This window comes from Schistocerca serialis, chromosome 9 (genome assembly GCF_023864345.2).
Source record: "Schistocerca serialis cubense isolate TAMUIC-IGC-003099 chromosome 9, iqSchSeri2.2, whole genome shotgun sequence".
Classification (NCBI taxonomy): Eukaryota; Metazoa; Arthropoda; class Insecta; order Orthoptera; family Acrididae; genus Schistocerca; species Schistocerca serialis.
The window spans coordinates 203,740,862-203,756,716 of NC_064646.1; the positions used below are offsets into that span (position 1 = coordinate 203,740,862).

A 15,855-nucleotide genomic window follows, 5' to 3' on the forward strand; every position below is an offset into this window, starting at 1 on the left:
TTGATTCTACCTGGTAATGTATAACTTGGCTTGTTACACATTGCTGAAGACTTTTTCATGAGACTTACAGAACATGACGTGTGAATGACTGAATGAATAGTACTAACTAAAAATGTTGTTGTACTTGATTAATTAGGTCATCTATAACAAGTTTTTTTGGAAAGTTAGGTGCAAGATTCTGAGTACTTTTAATGGGGTGCATCTGGCCCAAAAAGTTCTAGCAAACTGCACATTATATGATACACATTTGGCAATATTACCATACTCACCTCTTGTGAGGTCGGTTCTGCCAACAATGTATCTATAAACAGCCTAGGCGAGATGGAAGTGTTTGACAAACAAGTTAACCAGACCCATGCTCAGAAGACTTGTAGAGATGTTAAATATGCCATGGGACAGCCTGGCAAAATTAGAAGTTAAACTGAAGAAATTTAGAAGTCGCAACTGCAAGGAATTGGGGGTTTACAATGTTGTAAAAAAATACTGAGGGACTAGTGCTTTGCTTAGCCCAACAGCAGCTGGGCACTGAGCATAAAACTGCTGAGATGGATTCAGGATAGCAACTTGCATTCGTCCTTGCAGATTGTTTTCTGCAACCAATGATATATTACATTTCTAGAATATGACTAATTCTTTTTCCAAGCTAGGACCTGGTAATATTAGGTCTGCTAAGTGAATTTCACTGTCAGAGGCAAGATAATCATAAAACCATGGATTAAGGTATCTTGTCACTAAGGACTTAAGCACTCAAATTGGTTGTGGTGGCTCGGCATTTTTAAATCTGCTAACCAAGCTTAACAGACCTCGAATGAAGTTTGTGAGCCATATAAATTCCAACTCCAAGATTATAATATTTAGCTGAAGAATACAGATTGCAGAAAATGATAAACCACTAACAGGTGACAAAAGTTTTAGCTTACAGTGAGGTTTTCTTAAATTCTGATAAATGATGCTGATGTCTTTCTAAGTTTATCTTGCCCATCTCTCACTTTTCTGTGTTCTCATCAAATGCAGGAACACCATTTGGAACTGCTTTTGTTGCTAAACCAGGTGCTGTTGCTATGCTTGCAAATGCTTCTGAAGAAGTTTTAGTAGCTCAGCATCTGTAGGCTCTCCATTGTCTAAACTCCTCACAATTACTGCTGTAAGTTGGAACTTACACTGTATTGGTGTTGCACAAAAATAATCACATATAATGTTAAAGAACAAATATTGTAACACTGTATGGTGGACAACTTAAAAGCCTGAGGAGGGCTGTCAATAGTAAATGATAAGATGGCCCAATAGAGAATTCTGTGAGTTGTCAGGCATTGTTAGTTGCAATGTGTAACTGATAGTATGACATGTAGGGCTACTTGCTCCATACTTCAGATCTCATATGTAATATCTACTCTGAACTTTTTGAGCTCCGATACATCACAGTGAGTTCTTTATCAACTAAGTCATGTTATTCAAAACTTAATAGAATTAGTTTTTCCTGCTTTCATCTTTGTATATTGTAACATCACTGCTGTGAATGTGAGTAAATGTGATTATTTAAAACTACTAAACAGTAATGTTCACTTTGAAATCTCATTGATTAGTCGCACCAAACATGAATAATAAAAAAATTTCCTCCACTGTTTGTACTAAAAATTTAAGCTGAAATTAATAACAATGAAAATGTCAGTTAAGTTCTTGGGTGATGTAAACTTGGTAGTAGAATTTGATACTCAACTTTTAGATCTTCCTATCTGCTTTGCTGTTGATTTCCTGTGGTCCATAAAATGTTTCTGTAAGGAACTGCAGTAATCTTGCCACATCATGAAAATCATCAATGAAAGTTCAGGAGTTGCAATGAATTCTTTTATTACTCTGTTGGTGGTGTCCGGTAATGAACAATTGGCATTACAAACTGGCTACATTTTGACTCTCTGAAAACTGACAACAATCTGCATAATGACAGTGCTGTTGCACATCTATTTATACTTTCAGTAACAATCAGTAGTATTGTTTAAGATGCAAATTTACAAAATTACAATATAAAATTAATACACAGACATAAACTGTGGACAGAGTAATTTAGGTAAATTATTTCCTGATGAGTATGTATAGGTAGTTTGTGAAATAAACAATTTAAAAATGTGAAACAAGATAATATACAGAAATTAACAATGCAAATTACATTTGATTAATTTATTAACAAAATATTTGTGTGTCATTTTCCTAACATACATTGGAGTTACAAATTTAATTTGTTTTCATTTAATGGTAGCCATATAGTTCAAAATGATTGCTAGGGCTGAAAATCAGTATGTTTACATTTATAACAAAGGATGGCATAATGTCTCTTTAATTACAAACAATGTTGCAAGTATTTTACATTGCTGGCCTAATGTACTGCAAACTTTCATCAAATAATGTGTACAATGCAAACAGAATGTGAGGAAAACACAAGTACTAGTGGTAGTCATTAAAGAATTCAGCTAATTAGTGGCTTCAATGTTAACAAAAATATTCCTACTAATTACAGAGTGTGGATATTAAGAATACTTTAATTTTATGTGGTCATGAGCTTTCTATTTGATTTCTAGCCAGAACATCCTTGTTAATCCACATAGTAATTATAACAACATAATTTGTATCAAACTGCAATATTTGACAATATTTTATACTCATATCTGAGGCTTAAATGGCTCTTCAGAGGATGTTCTGGAACAGTATTTTAATATATTAATTCTCATACTTACATCCTTGAAAAAATATTATTTTATTTTGTTTCAATTTCAGTTTTATTTATTCTTCTGTTTAAATTTTTTATGGTTTAACAGACATTTCTTCTGCTTAAGTTTCCATACATTGTTTCTTAGTTTTAAGTTTCATTTTGACTAATAAATCATTTTTTATTTTTTTCTTCCAGAACTGGAGTGAGATGAAGTACAATACTTACCAAGTAATGATACTAACAATAATAATTTTATATGATTTCACTGTGGCAGTGTACTATAGGTATTACAATGCTGGAGATGACAAGGTATGTACACTGAATGAACCTGCTTCTTTCCACATTACCCAATATTAGTTTTTGCTAATTTTCTGTATTACAAATTTATTACCCTGGAACAAAAAAGCCTGTCAATGTAAAGGAATTTTGCATGTGTATCACTGCATGAACAGTGGAAAGCAGCAATTTCACACAGCACAGATGCAGTGCATATTGTGTTTGCATATCAACATTTCACAAATTTCTAAATGACAGAAGAATGGAAAAGAAAATTGAGGATGTGTTAGAAGACAATCAGTTGGCTTTAGAAAAGGTAAAGGTACCAGAGAGGCAATTCTAACATTGCCTTTTATAATGGAGGCACAAGTAAAGAAAAATCAATACACATTCGTAGGATTTGTTGACCTGGACAAAGTGTTCAACAATGTAAAATGGTGCAAGATGGTCGACATTCTGAGAAAAATAGGGTCAAGTTATAGGGAGAGATGGATAATATATGATATGTACAAGAACCTAGAGGGAATAATAAGAGTGGATGACAAAGAATGAAGTGCTCATATTAAAAAGGGTGTAAGACAGGTATGTAGGTTTTTGCTCTTACTGTTCAATCTGTATATCAAAGAAGCAATGATGAAAATAATAGAAAGGTTCAGGAGTTGAATTAAAATTCAAGGTGAAAGGGTATCAGTGATACGATTCACTGATGACATCGCTATCCTGTATGAAAGTGAAGAAGAATTGCATGATCTGCTAAATGGAATGAACAATCTAATGAGTACAGAATATGGACTGCGAGTAAATCAATGAAAGATGAAAGTAATGAGAAGTAGCAAAAATGAGAACAGTGAGAAACTTAACATCAGGACTGATTGTCACAAAGCAGACAAAGCAGATGACACTAAGGAATTCTACTACCTAGGCAGCAAAATAACCAATGACAGATGGAGGAAGGAGGACATAAAAAGAAGACTAGTACTGGCAAAAGGGGCATTCCTGTCCAAGAGAAGTCTACTAGTATTGAACATAGGCCTTAATTTGAGGAAGAAATTTCTGAGAATGTATATTTGGGCACAGCATTGTATGTAGTGAAACGTGGATTGTGAGAAAACTGAAACAGAAGATAACTGAAGCATTTGAGATGTGGTGCTACAGACAAATATTGAGAATTAGGTGGAATGATAAAGTAAGGAATTAGGAGGTTCTGCACAGAATCAGAGAGGAAAGGAATATATGGAAAACACCGATGAGGAGAAGGGACAGGATGTTAGGATATCTGTTAAGACTTCCATGGTACTAGAGGTAGCTGTAGAGGGCAAAAACAATAAATGAAGACAGAGATTGGATTACATCCAACAAATAATTGGGAATCAAACAATGAAAAAGCCAGGATCTAATGTAACAATATTATGAGAAGGAAAGTTGCTGCCCACCATATAGAGGAGATGCTCAGTTGCAGGTAGGCACAACAAAAAGACTTTCACAATTAAAGCTTAGGGCCATTGGCCTTCGAAAAAAAAAAAGAGAGAGAGAGAGAGAGAGAGAGAGAGAGAGAGAGAGAGAGAGAGAGATATACACATACGCGAATGCACACACACACACACACACACACACACACACACACACACACACACACACACATGACCGCACTCTCAGGCAACTTCCTAAGGCCCATAAACATAACCACCCAGGTTGCCCATTGTGGCTGGGTACTGTGCCCCCACTGAAAGCATCTCTGATCTTGTAGACCAACACCTTCAACCTATTACCCGGAACCTATCCTCCTACACCAACCATATCCTCCACCGACTCTCCACCGTTCCTGACCCTTTACCACATGGTGCCTTTGTCATCACTACTCATGCCACCTCTCTGTACACTAACATTCCTAATGCCCATGGCCTTACTGCTATTGAACACTACCTTTCCCAAAGCCCGACGGATTTCTAACCAACAACCTCCTTCCTAGTCACCATGATCAACTATAGCCTCATCCACAATTACTTCTCCTTTGAAGGCATTACCTACAAACAAATCTGGGGTATGGCTATGGGCATCCACATGGCACCATCCTATGCCAACCTATTCATGTGCCATCGAGAGGAATCCTTCCTAAAAACCCAGAACCCTAAACCTCTCACCTGGTTCAGATTCCTTGATGACATCTTTGCTGTCTGGATCACAGGTGAGGACACCCTATCCAAATTCCTCCAGAAGCTTCTCCTCCCCATTTGCTTCACTTGGTCCTACTCAACCCAACAAGCCACCTTCCTAGATGTTGACCTCCACCTTGAAGATGGCTACATCAGTACCTCCGTCCACATCAAACCTACTAACCACCAACAATACCTCCACTTTGACAGCTGCCACCCATTCCATACCAAGAAGTCCCTTCCAAACAGCCCAGCCCCCCATGATCATCACATCTGCAGTGATGAGCAGTCCCCTCTCAAAATATACTGAGGGTCTCACTGAAGCCTTCACTTACTGTAATTATCCTCCCATCCTTGTACAAAAATGAATCTCCTGTGCCTTATCTTTCCTGTCTCACACCACCTCCCAATGTCCCACCGTCCGACGACAAGACGAGCATTCCCCTCATAGCTCAGTACCACCAAGGACTGGAGCGACTGAATTCCATTCTCCACAAGGGTTTCGATTACCTCTCATTCTGCCCTAAAATGAGAAATGTCCTGCCCCTATACTTCCCACCCCTCCCACAGTGGTATTCTGCCATCCACCAAACCTATACAATATGCTCGTCCCCCCATCGTTACACAACGCCTGCTCCCAATCCCTTACCTCATGGCTCATACCCCTGTAATAGACCAAGATGCAACACCTGCCCCATACATCCTCCCACCACCACCTACTACAGTCCAGCCACTAACATCAACTATCCCATCAAAGGCAGGACTACCTGTGAAACTGGTCATGTGGTCTACAAGCAAAGCTGCAACCACTGTGCTGCATTCTACGTAGGCATGACAACCAACAAGCTGTCTGTCCACATGAATCGCCACCAACAAACTGTGGCCAAGAAATAAGTTGACCACCCTGTTACTGAACAAGCTGCCAAACATGATATCCTTCATTTTAATAACTGCTTCACAGCCTGTGCCATGTGGATCCTTCCCACTAACAGAGCTTTTCTGAACTGCGCAGGTGGGAACTTTCCCTGGAATACGTCCTATGTTCCCATAACCCTCCTGGGCTCAACCTTCATTAGTCACTGTATTCATCCATCCAGCCCCTTCCCTGTTCCCATTCCAGCACTACAAAGCCATAATTCCACCACCACACCCAGTCTTTTTTCCACCACCACACCCAGTTTTTTTATTTCTCTCGTTTTCCGCTACTCCCCCCCCCCCCCCCCCCTCTCCCCATCTCTCCCATAACCTCTGTCTAACCTGCAGCACTTCACTGTCCACCACCCCACCATACATCCCTCCTCCTCCTCCCCAGCCCAGCCTCCTCCTTACCCCTACCCAGTCACCACTCCCAACATGCACTGGTGTTGCTCGCAGTGTGGTTTCAGTTGCCTGAGGCTGCAATCATGTGTGTGAGTTGCATTTACGTGAGTGTGTGTGCGTGTGCATGTGTGTGTCTATTGTTGATGAAGGCAAATGGCCAAAAGCTTTAATTATGTAAGTCTTTTTGTTGTGCCTATCTGTAACGCAGCAGCTCTGATATATGGTGAGCAGAAACTTTCCTTCTCATAAAATAACTGAGGATGTAAGTTGCAAGTGCTACTCTGAGAGGAAGAATTTGGCACAGGAGAGGAATTTGTAGCAGGCCACATCAAACCAGTCAGAAGAATATTGGAAAAAACAACACTATCTGGTTTTGGTTTTGGATATATGATGCAAAAAAGTCACAAGAATCAGGTAACATGTTTAAAAAAAAAAAAAAAAAAAAAAAAAAAAAAAAGAGCAATAATGCAAACATCTTCCTATAAACATCTGGTGACAGTGATGTTTACATTGCACTTTTTTTCATAATGGTGAAAATCCAAATGCTGTATATCTTTGTTGGAGACATTAAACAAATTAGATGTTTAGCAGCTAACACATTGATACTAGGCATGTTAGGAGAATGTGGACTGGGGCATAGGAATGAAAGGGGATGTTATCTCATAGAATTTTACACATAGCACAATATAACCTTTTGCAAAGACACTGTTTATGGTTGTATATAAGGAAGAAACCTGAAGATGACAGAAAGCTTAACATAGATTGTAGTGTGGTAAGACAGAGATCCACGAATCAGGTTTTAAAATGTAAGAGATATCCAGAAGCTGATGTCAACTTTGATAATAATTTATTTGTTATGAAATACAGACTGAAGTTGAAGAAACTGCAAAAAGATCAGAAATTAAGGAGACAGAACCTGGATAAGCTGAAACAAGCAGAGATTGTTCAGAGCTTCAAAGAAACAATTAGAGATTGTTCAGAGCTTCAAATATAGAGTGAGTAAGTGACTAATTGAAATATGGGAAATAATGCAGTAGAAGAGGAATGAGTTGCTTTGAGAGATAAAGTGGTGAAGAAACAGAGGAATAATTAGACAGAAAGGCAAAGCCCAGCAGAAACTGTTGGATGAGATAATAGAAATCTAGGTTTTATGGTTTTATGAGATAGAATTGGTAACCAGTATTCAGCTTCAAAAGGCTTCCTCATGGAACAGAGAGGGATAGGTTGGGAAAGGTTAAGAATGAAGGCCAGGCCACTCAGACCAGGATGAGAAGGAATCCACTAGCAGGCCAAATACCCTCATACTTCATGAATAATATCTCAGTCCCACTACCGAAGAAGGCAGATTCTACCAGATTTATTACCAAATAGTTAGATTAATAAAACATGATTGTGAAGTACTTTTCTGAGAGGATATGTAGCCTTATAAGGAAGAGAAACATGGATAATAAATAGTACAGAAGCTTTTGAAACAAACAGCTACAGAAGAATGCTGATGATTGGAGTGGTAGATGAAGTAACTAATCAAGAGGTACTGAATGCAATTGGAGAGAAAACAACTTTATGGCACCACTTGACTAAAAGAAGGGAAAGGTTAGCATGGCACACATCATGGGGATTCAAGGAATTTTTAATTTTGTAATGGAGGGAACTGAGGAAGATAAAAATTGTCAAGGGATACCAAGGACTGAATATAGTAAGCAGACTGTAATAGACATGGGATGCAGTAGTTAAGCAAACATGAAAAGACTTGCTTAAGTCAGACTGCTGTGGAGAGTTGTATCAAAGCACTCATTACACTGATGACAAGAATGTAGATCTCCTTTCTGATTCCTACACAAGGAAGCGAAGTGTACATAAAATTTATGTTTATTTCTCATATTTTGGTCATGTAAATCACAAAATGTGATTCAAAGCGGTCTCTGCATGCTGTGTAATTATATACTTTATGTTTCCCCGTTTCCTGAATGGATATATTATTTCCTTTAGCTTCACTGTCCCAGAAGGATATTTTCATATGAAATTTGAGTTGTAAAGCCCATAAAATAAGTTGACTCATATTAAACTTGACTTCACAATTGATTTGCCTGTGTGTCAACTCAAATTTAATTTGTTATCCTTCTAAACATTAAGTAGTTTTACCCATAGTCTCATTTAGTGTATGACTATTAACATGATTTCTGGTACCAGCTGGTCATTATCCGTGTTACTAAAACGCTAACATAGTCCATAGTGCAAGCTATCAGTTGCAGGTGCTTGTCTAATGGCTCCCAGGGACAACAAAATTTTGATTTTCAATATTTCATATAGTTACTGAGCAAACTTAAAAATTTAAGATTCTGTCATAACCTACTCATTAAGAGGTATGATCTCATGTTAAAAGTTTAACACAGTAGGACATTTATTAAAATTATGTATATATCTTGACACACTCACACACACACAACCACATAAAAACCAAATGTATGTGCTCAAGTACCAGTAGACTGCTACTGGTAGCATGTATGTTTGAATATTTGTGAGTGAATGTATGCACTTTTACTAGAAATAGAGCAAGAGCTCGAAAGCTAGTGGTGACTGTTTTTTATAAAATGAAATTTTGTGAGTTGAGAGGGTATACGATTTTATTTCAGTGATCACTAAGTAAAGCCATATTTGTAAATAACTTGACAGTATGTGCCCACTTATTGGTATGATGTTGAACTCCCCTCTGACTGGGACAAAAGCTCTGACTCAGTTGGAAATGGTGACAGAAAGCCACTGTATCATCTCCTGAGGCAATCTGGCCCACAACTGTTGTTACTGGTCCTTAATATCCTGGATACTGACACTGGTATGAAGTTGATGTTTGAACTGGTCCCACACATGTTCTATCAGAGACAGATATGAGGATCAAGTTGACCATGAGAGTGCCTCAACATCTCATATACAACTCATAGAGACACATGCCATATATGGACAAGCACTTTCCATTGAAACATGGCACCACGATACTGTCACATGGGAGGTAACACATGAGGACATCGAATGTCTATGACATACAATCGTACTACAGAGTTCCCTTGATCACTGCCAACTGTGATCTGAAATCTGATGGCTCACCACACCATGACATCATGAGTAACACTGCTGTGTCCCTCCAAAACAATAGAAGAATGGGGCCTCTCTCCAGGTCACCACCATATTCATTGATGATCATCCAGGGTTGCACACAATTGCAGTTAATTGCTGAAAACAATGTGACATAATCCATCAGCAGTCCCTGCTTCCCAGTCACAGCATCACTTTGAATGCAATCATTTTTGTTGTTATGTTAATGGCAGCTTACACATGAGACAGTAATTCCCTAATCTACCTGCTGCTAGTCTCCAACCAATAGAGCAGGATGACACAGAATGTTGCATGGAGTCCATTACTTGTTCTCAGAAGGCAGGCATAACTGTGAAGAGGCTACAATGTGTTTCATGCACAATACAGTGATCTTCCCTTGTGGCGGTCAAATGTGGTTGACCATAATCTTGGTGATGAGTACCTACTCTCATGTTTCCACACAGTCCAACATCAGGCCGCTGTTACATCCAAATGCCCGACAAATCTGAATATTGCACAGTTCAACCATTCATCCAAACAGAGACCTACAGTGAGGCTCCTTTCAGACTGTCAGGTTCTGACAGTGCTGGTATTTCCATGTCCTTTGCAGCGATTACTTGACATCTGACACTGTTCATGCCCAATATATACCAAACAACACTAATCCTCTGTGGTGGCTGTTCTACCTGTCCCAGAGAATTGCAACTCTAACTCATTTACATACTCACTCACGGTTTGTACATGTGTGAAGTTACATTGACATCTGACCATATCTTCTGCATACTTCATGTTCTTTGTTAGGCAGTATGTATCTTCTAAGGGCTTCTATGATGAATACTGCAGAGTAATCCAAGTTGTCATTAAAGTAACAGGTGACATTTTGTTTTCATGCTGTTACCTGAATGAACAAATGAAGTTACATTGACATCTGACCATGTCTCCTGGATGCTTCACATTCTTTGTCAGGCAGTATGTATATCCTGAGGACTTCTATGATGAATATTGCAGAGTAATCCAAGTCGTCAGTAAAGTAACAGGTAATTTACTGTTTTAATTCTCTCAGCTGAATGAACAAGAATACCTATGAACATTTGATTATATATCCAGTCATCATTACTGGAAAGGTCAAACAAAGGTACAACAGGCCACATTTGCAACCAAGATGCCAGTAAAGAAAGGTCTTTTTTGCTAAACATGGTGGAGTAGTATGAAGATAAATGAGAGAGTGAATAATTTCACCTGTAACTTGGCATCGTAAAACCTCACAAGGTAAACATTGGGAATATAGAGGGACTTTTCTCTTTTTTCTCTACAGTTCACCTGCCTCTTCAAACAAACTTCTCCTGGAAACTAGTCTTGCATTTGCTCATCAGCATACATTTATTCCTCAACAGCATACATTCATTCATTCACACATTGTTGTCCCTAAATACCATCATGAAGAACAGGTTCAAGGATATGGAATGAATCAAGTTAAACATTAACATACAGAAACAACCATTGCTGCCTACTTCTGTAAAGTATACAACAACAAAGTATGACTAGTGCTAATCTACTCACACTGATCACTATGATAATTACTCATAGATTACTTTGTATATGTACCACATATTAAGAAAAAGAAACTGTATCTTAAGAAAAACCATTGCTTCTTCTGCAGTACTACTAAGCTGGTGTAAAAACATCAGCTGAGTAGTACAGTAGAAAAAGCAATGGTTTTTCTTAATATATAGTTTCTTTTAATACTTCATATTATAATTATACAGAATTTACATGTAAGACTCCAAATATTGTGATAAATTGTAGGAGTTGCTATTCTTTTAGTTTGTTTTTCAATATATGGGGATTTTCAATTTCCTTCCTGATGTCTACATGCAACTTGTTGCAAATTTTTGCACCAGAATGTAAAAATCCATTATGAGCTCTAGAGAGTGATGCATCTTGCATTGTCTATATGAAAATATGCCTACTTTTAATACAGACAGTGTGCTCATGGATTGCTGACTTCACCCTACATTCATTCTAGTTATCAACCACCACAACATGTTAGGAAGTATATGTATTAATACATAAGTATAAGCATCACTAGATCCCTGAGAAGGCTTTTGCAATATGTTCAGTTACCAATTTTACATAATATTCTTACTGCCTGCTATTGTAGAATAATTACTTTTTTGACATTAGCTGCAGAGCTCTGAATATTATGTCATAGGAAAATACAGAGTGAAAATATGGTAGAAGTCCTATTTGTAAGAAATAAGAGCTTTTTGGTACCCTAACCTCATGTTGGTGCCACCTCCATTTCTTATTCATCTGGATGCCAAGTTGCTTCAGCATGGAGAGTCATCCAGTGCACACCCACTGATCTCTGCTGTCACCTCTCAGTCACTTTTATTTATTTGGAACTGCATAACATGAGTCTTTGGAAAATTAAGGGTTAAACTGTTCACTGAAAGACAGACTCAAGTGTCTTCCATTATTCTCCTAGCTGTATCTGATAGGTATGTGGGGAAAGGAGGAGGCTAGGGCAGGGAGGGGGACTGATAGTATGGAGGGGATGGCGGACAGTAAAATGCTACAGGTTGGGTGGCGGGCAGGGGAGAGATGGTGGCGGGGGGTTTAGATTCCATCCTGGATTTTCCATTGTTTGATTTGCTTTACTCCATTTTTTGTTTCATACCTAATAATGTTTCAAATTGCCCTTGGCTTGTCGTTGAAATTTGGAACTTTTTGCAACAGTCCATAGTTTTTCACCTTTTTTGTGATACACTGAAGAACCGGCAATACTGTATGTAGTGTTTTCTTTTTTTTTAAGTCTTGATTTTTTTATTGTTGACACCACCCTTAATGAGACAGGCCACATTATAACTGGTTGCCTATGACCAACTCCACTTGACAAAATCTACCATCATATAGGCATAGCACTCCAGGATATTAGGCGAAGAACAGTGCAGAGATGGGGAGGGGGATAGGAAAATCATCCAGTCACCCCATGATTGGAAGTGAAGCATCATGTCCTAGGCTGAAGTCAAGAAAAACCTTTCTTTGAACAGATGAAGCAAAATAATCACTTTCTGGTTGCCAAATACAACTGTGGTGGAACAAGGTAACTAAATGCAGTAACCAAAATCTAAAGGAAGATCCCATAGCTGTTTTACAACTACCCTACCAGATACAGAAGACTTTGAACAGACCACAAACTGGTGTGAGGTTGCATTATTAGAGATGGACCTTGCGAATGTACAGAAATTCAAGATGCTGAACTCATCTTGGTCTGCCTAAACTGGCTTGAAGCCTGAATTCTGGAGGACCTGGTTTCAGCAAATGATCCAGCAATCAAGACTGCCAAATTCTGGGCCTCAAAGTCAATTTCTACATCTACATCTACATCAACATGGATACTCTGCAAATTACATTTAAGTGCCTGGCAGAGGGTTCATTGAACCACCTTCACAATTCTCTTTTATTCCAACCTCGTACGGCACGCGAAAAGAATGAACACCTATATCTTTCCATACGAGCTCTACTTTCCCTTATTTTGTTGTGGTGATCATTCCACCCTATGTAGGTCAGTGTCAACAAAATATTTTTGCATTTGGAGGAGAAAGTTGGTGATTGGAACTTCATGAGAAGATTCCGTCACAATGAAAAATGTCTTTCTTTTAATGATTTCTAGCCCATATCCTGTATCATTCCTGTGACACTCTCTCCCATCTTTTGTGATAATATGAAATGTGCTGCCTTTCTTTGAACTTTTTCGATGTACTCAGTCAGTCCTACCTGGTAAGGATCCCACACTGTGCAGCAGTATTCTAAAAGAAGATGGACAAGCGTAGTGTAGGCAGTCTCCTTAGTAGGTCTGTTACATTTTTTATGTGTCCTGTCAATAAAACACAGCCTTTGGTTACCCCTCCCACAACATTTCCTGTGTTCTTTCCAACTTAAGTTGTTTGTAGTTGTAACACCTAGGTATTTAGTTGAATTTACGGCTTTTAGATTAGACTGATTTATTGTGTAACTGAAGTTTAACGAGTTCCTTTTAGAACTCATGTGGATGACTTCACACTTTTCATTATTTAGGGTCAACTGCCACTTTTTCCACCATTCAGATATTTTTTCTAAATTGTTTTGAAGTTTGTTTTGATCTTCTGATGACTTTCCAGCAATTACTACAAACTGTGACCTCTCTGACAGGAAATCACAAATCCAGTCACATAACTGAGACAATATTCCATAAGCACACAATATTACTACAAGCTGCTTGTTTGTTACAGTGTCAAAAGCCTTCCGGAAATCCAGGAATATGGAATTGATCTGAAATCCTTTGTCGATAGCACTCAGCACTTCATGTGAATAAAGAGCTAGTTGTGTTTCACAGGAACGATGTTTTCTAAACCCATGTTGACTGTGCGTCAATAGATCATTTCCTTTGAGGTAATTCATAATGTTCGAACACAATATGTGTTCTAAAATCCTGCTGCATATTGACATTAATGATATGGGCCTGTAATTTAGTGGATTAATCCTACTACCTTTCTTGAATATTGATGTGACCTGTGCAACTTTCCAGTCTTTGGGTACAGATATTTTGTCGAGTGAATGGTTGTATATGATTGTTAAGTATGGAGCTAATGCATCAGCATACTCCGGAAGGAACCTAATTGGTATACAGTCTGGCCCAGAAGACTTGCTTTTATTAAGTGATTTGAGTTGCTTCACTATTCCGAGGATATTTACTTCTATGTTACTCATGTTGGTTGTTGTTCTCAACTTGAATTCTGGAATATTTACTTCATCTTCTTTTGTGAAGGCATTTTGGAAGGCTGTGTTTAGTAAATCTGCTTTGGCAGCACTGTCTTCGATAGTATTTCCATTGTTATTGCGCAGAGAAAGTATTGATTGTTTCTTGCCACTAACATATTTCACATACAACCAGAATCTCTTTGGATTTTCTGCCAGGTTTAGGGACAAAGTTTCTTTGTGGAAACTGTTATAGGCATCTCGCATTGAGCTCCGTGCTTAGTTTTGAGCTTCTGTAAAGGATCGCCAATCTTGGGGATTTTGCGTCTGTTTCAATTTGGTATGTTTGTTTTGTTGATTCTGCAACAGTATTCTAACCCATTTTGTGTATCAAGGAGGATGAACTCCATTGTTTGTTAGTTTATTTGGTATAAACTTCTCAATTGCTGCCGATACTATTTCTTTGAATTTAAGCCATATCTGATCTACACTTATATTATTAATTTGGAATGAGTGGAGATTGTCTCTCAGGAAGGCGTCCAGTGAATTTTTATCTGCTTATTTGAATAGGTATATCTTTCTCTTAGTTTTCAAGGATTTGGGGATTACAATATTCAATCTCGCTATGACAACCCTGTGTTCACTAATCCCTATATCAGTTTTGATGCTGGTTATTAACTCAGGATTATTTGCTGCTAAGAGGTCAAGTGTGTTTTCACAACCATTTACTATTCGCTTGGGCTCATGAACTAACTGCTCAAAATAATTTTCAGAAAATGCATTTAGCACAGTTTCAGATGATATTTTATGTGTACCACCGAAATTAAACATGTATTTTCACCAACATATCAAGGGTAAATTAAAGTCACCACTAACTATTATCGTATGAGTTGGGTACATGTTTGAAATCAAACTCAAGTTTTCTTCGAACCTTTCAGCAACTGTATCATCTGAACTGGGAGGTCAGTAAAAGGATCCAATTATTATTTTATTCCAGTTGCCAACAATGACTTCTGCCCATACAAGCTCACAGGAAGTATCTACTTCAATTTCGTGACAAGTTAAACTACTTCTGACAGCAACAAACACGCCACCGCCAATTGTGTTTAGCCTATCTATTCAGAACACCTTTAGGTTCTTCACAAAAATTTTGGCTAAGCTTATATCTGGCTTTAGCAGCTTTCAGTGCCTATAACGATTTCAGCATCAGTGCTTTCTATTAGCGCTTGGAGCTCTGGTACTTTCCCAACACAGCTGCGACAATTTACAACTTTTATACCAATGGTTCCTGTATCTATGTTCTTCCCGTGTTCAGCCTGCACCCTTTGTGACTGAAGCCCATCTTGTGTTTTCCTGAGACCCTATAACCTAAAACACTGTGCAGTCCACACCACACAGCCCCTGCTACCCATGTAGCTGCCTCCTGCATATAGTGGACACCTGACCTATTCATTGGAATCCGAAAACCAGCCGCCCTTTGGTGCAAGTCGAGGAATCTGCAGCCTACATGGTCGCAGAACTGTCTGAGCCTCTGATTCAGACCCACCACTCGGCTCTGTACCAGAGTTCCAC

General features: G+C 38.4%; 1 protein-coding gene across 1 annotated transcript in view; it reads left to right on the forward strand.

The window, feature by feature from the left end:
• LOC126418967 (protein rhomboid-like) overlaps positions 1–15,855 on the forward strand; it is a 121,385-nt gene that overhangs the window by 81,663 nt on the left and 23,867 nt on the right. The window contains exon 6 of the mRNA XM_050086014.1: positions 2,900–3,013. Within this exon, the coding sequence (XP_049941971.1) occupies positions 2,900–3,013 (114 nt within the window). The remainder of the gene's footprint in view (positions 1–2,899; positions 3,014–15,855) is intronic.